General features: G+C 46.4%; 1 protein-coding gene across 1 annotated transcript; it reads left to right on the top strand.

The window, feature by feature from the left end:
• Positions 1–260: 260 nt before the first annotated feature.
• Positions 261–2,429, top strand: ASCL1 (achaete-scute family bHLH transcription factor 1). The gene is made up of 2 exons (XM_063930517.1): positions 261–1,119; positions 1,402–2,429. Exon 1 carries the CDS (start codon positions 515–517, stop codon positions 1,100–1,102), a length of 588 nt encoding a protein of 195 aa, XP_063786587.1. The 5' UTR covers positions 261–514; the 3' UTR covers positions 1,103–1,119; positions 1,402–2,429.
• The last annotated feature ends 1,577 nt before the right edge of the window (positions 2,430–4,006 follow it).

The raw sequence follows: 4,006 nt of genomic DNA, 5'->3' as shown, positions 1-4,006 counted from the left end.
GCAGGTTGCAGTGGCTGGTATGAGCACTGGAGCAGGTGGCAGTGCACGGCATAGGCAGGCTGGAGGGCATGGTATGAGCAGGTTGCAGTGGCTGGTATGAGCAGGTGGCAGTGCACGGCATAGGCAGGCTGGAGGGCATGGTATGAGCAGGTTGCAGTGGCTGGTATGAGCAGGTTGGTTCTGCTGCCAGTCCTGGGCTCAGCCCCTCTCCCGCTCTGCCTGCAAGTTGTTTATTCAGCGCTCGCAGCGGCACGCGCCAGGCGCACGCACTGGAACAACAAACCCCAGAGAATGGAGCCCGGGGAGGGGGCGGGGCCAGGCAGCGCGCGTGGAGCTTGTGCCCATTGAAAAGGCGGCGGCGGCCGGGCGACCCCAGCACTCAGTGCAGCCAGCCAGGGAACGTGCGGGACAGAGCGCGGGGCTCGCCTCTCACACAGCCGCCGCCTCTGCCTCACCCCGCACAGCAGCCAGCGCCACACGCGAGCGACACGAGTCTCCCTGACTGCCCAGCCAGATGGACGCCACTGCCAAGGCGGAGATCGGTCCCGTCCAGCACTTCCTGCAGCCAGCCTGCTACTATGCACAGAGCCTGCAGCTCAGCCCGCCAGACGGGCAGCAGTCCGGTGGCAAGTCCGGTCCCAAGCAGGCGAAGAGGCAGCGCTCCACGTCCCCGGAGCTGATGCGATGCAAGAGGAGGCTCAACTTCACCGGCTTCGGGTACAGCCTCCCCCAGCAGCAGCCGGCGGCCGTGGCCAGGAGGAACGAGCGAGAGAGGAACCGGGTGAAGCTGGTGAACCTGGGCTTCGCCACCCTGCGGGAGCACGTCCCCAACGGGGCTGCCAACAAGAAGATGAGCAAGGTGGAGACCCTGCGCTCCGCGGTGGAGTACATCCGGGCGCTGCAGCAGCTGCTGGATGAGCACGATGCGGTCAGTGCTGCCTTCCAGTCCGGGGTGCTGTCACCCACCATCTCCCCAAACTACTGCCATGACATGAACTCTATGGCCGGCTCCCCCGTCTCGTCCTACTCGTCAGATGAAGGCTCCTACGATCCCCTGAGCCCAGAGGAGCAGGACCTGCTGGACTTCACCACCTGGTTCTGAGCTGCTGCGAGATGCAGGTGAGTTGCTGCACTGTGCGCTGCTGCTGCCGGGGCTGTCATGCCGTGCACATTGTGTGTGTGTGTGTGTGTGTGTGTGTGTGTGTGTGTGTGTGTGTGTGTGTGTGTGTGTGTGTGTGTGTGTGTGTGTGTTGTCATACTACTACTAGCTTCTCCTCTTATGTTCTTACAAGTGTCAAAGTAGAGCGTCAGGCTGAAAGTAAAGACATTAATGTGTAACCAGTCCCTGTCTGTCTGTACTGCTGCCAGAATGAATTACTGATCGGTGTCTTTGTATTTCAGGCCTGCTGCCCAGCCTGCAGTGTCACCTTACTGCCCAGAGAGAGTGGAGCACACAGGAGCTGCCAGCCTGTCCAGGAGCACTGAAGCACTACATTGCACTCCAGCGGCGTCCACAGGATGAGCAGAGACTCCAACCTGTGGAACACGGGTGCTGAAGCACACGGCACAATGCTCACGCATGGAAGAGAGATTTCTGGTCCAGAAGATCCTAAACCTCACCCAGGGCTTCCCCAAAAGTCTACACCTAGCCCTCACTAACACGGAAGGATGATGTTAGTTTCTGGATGGTCGTTTGTGGAGTTTGTATTCAGACTATGCTGAAAGCACCCCTTCAGAACACTTCTACTATTTTTATACCACTTCATCTTAAAAACAAAATGCTTCCAATCTTTTTGTGATAATTTTTTTTTATTATAAAAATCTATTTCTATCTAACCCATATGTTTGGGATGTATTAAGCTATTTTTGTATATAAGAGAGAGATTTATAGAGGTTTTGTACAAATGTTATAAAAATGTGTATATCTTGATACATTATAATGTAATGCTTATTACCTCTGCGTATTTAGACTTGTAGTCTATATATTTCAGCGACAGTCAGCCTTGGGAACTCTTGCTGATGCTGAAATGCATCTTAAGATTGGATGAGCATCTTGGGTCATGTAGTTCAGCAACAGCTGGAGCACTGAGTCTGCCCATCCCTGCTATAATTACCTTGCAACAGCCATTTTGTATGTGGTTTTGTGAAAGGACACTCCTTAAAGGTGGGGTTGGAATTCCTACAGATGTACTTTAGCACCAATGTGTCTTACTTTATAGGAACTTTGATAATGTATTAATTGTGTTATTAAACAATGTTCACAGTGAACAGAGTTTATGCAGCTATTGTCCAAACACAAAATAGTGGTCCACTGTTTCTATGCTGCCTTTTGGAACCTTACACCACTGCCTTTTCTTACTGTTTTATTACAAACTTACAAAGGTTCTGCATAACAAATGTGTTTTTTTACACACTAGTTTCATAATAAAATGTTTTATATATATTTATATATATATATTAAAAAATGCCTTATGTTTTATTCTGTGCAAGCTTTTGCAAAGTGTCAGGATGCTTCCTCTGGAGGCTTTGGTAGACTCAGCCTGATGTATCTACTTGGGACAGACACAATAAAGATGGGTATCAATTGTTGCTATTCCACACATGAAAAGATTCCAATGCCAAAGGATTGATTAATGGGTTTATTGTCCTTTAAATCTGTGCCCAAGAAAGAATGACTAAATAAAAAAAACTGTGAAAAGGGGGCGCTCTGTACCAGCCAGTGACCACTCAAGTCCCCATCGCCCCCTTAAGCAATTAACCCACCAGCATAATTAGATGGAGACTAACCTAAACCTACAGTACATGTATTATCTATTTAATGATTAAATGCAGGAATAGGTCAACATTGCACGCATTTTTTTTTAAGTGTGTATTAGATATTTCTATACATATTATACATGCAAGGTGTAAGCTTGGCTTAAATAAATTAAATGCATTTTATACTTTTTTTTTATTGTCATAAGAAAAGCAAACTTTCAAAAATCCCTCATGCTGTTTCCAAGAAATAGACAGCTTAAAAGGGAGGAGGTGGCTGCTAGATCAGAGACACTGATCTATAAGCATGTCATTCTATCCAAAAAGCGTGATCTGCCTGTAAAAGTACCCAATTACTAAGATTCAAAAAGAAATTGGTGGTGGTTTTTTTTTTTTTTTTTTGGCTGAGTAGCTTGTTGTCAGTTAGCAAGGACGTGACTAGAATGATAGCCCTATTTTCTTTGCCTGGATACCCACTCTCTTCCTAAATTACTTGCACATTCAGTTTGCGTGCACCAAGCCAAGCGGAAAGCAAAGCGCAAAATGCAGCTTAGAAAACCCAACAAAGGACCCAGAGCCAACATGCCCTACACTGCTGAAAATCTGTCCTGGCTCTGTTTGTACATCCATTTCTCTTATTTACATATATTTTATAGAAGCCCTCATGCATTCAATCAGCACAGTTCAATTGCAATTGCAGTGAAGTCCACACACATTAGGGACATGTTTTCTTAAGTTTACAAATTATTAATCAAATCCAATGGGGCCAAGCATGTGTTTAACATGTTTATATGAATGTTTTGTTTGGTCTGCTACTGTCAGATAATGATATTTTTCTGCAGGGCATTTCACTTTTCTCTTTTGTTAATTTGTGCAGGGAGCATATAAAGAAAGTTTATGCCTATGAATATAACATTAGGATAATGTTGCACAAAAAAAAAGGGGGGGGGGGGGGAGAGTCATTCCTTGTGTAGACAGGTGCTCACTATTGCTCACTCTTCAACAAATATCCAGACTCATTAAACTAAAGGCAAAGTTAAGCTGTTGTTTGCAACAATGTATCAGAAGCACTAAGAAATTCACAAAAACACACAGTTTTACTTAAAGTAGGAAAGGGCAGAGCAGGATTGGGGTAAATCTCATTATATCTGCTCTAATCGCTTAGCAACACAAAGACCTTTCTTCTGCTAGCAGAGAAAGCTATTGAGGCAGCATCTAACAGTATTCAGTTGGCATTTGTAAACGCTATAAA

This window comes from Pseudophryne corroboree, chromosome 6 (genome assembly GCF_028390025.1).
Source record: "Pseudophryne corroboree isolate aPseCor3 chromosome 6, aPseCor3.hap2, whole genome shotgun sequence".
Taxonomy (NCBI): domain Eukaryota; kingdom Metazoa; phylum Chordata; class Amphibia; order Anura; family Myobatrachidae; genus Pseudophryne; species Pseudophryne corroboree.
Note: the sequence above shows the minus strand (reverse complement) of the source record. Positions and strands in the feature narration are given on the sequence as shown.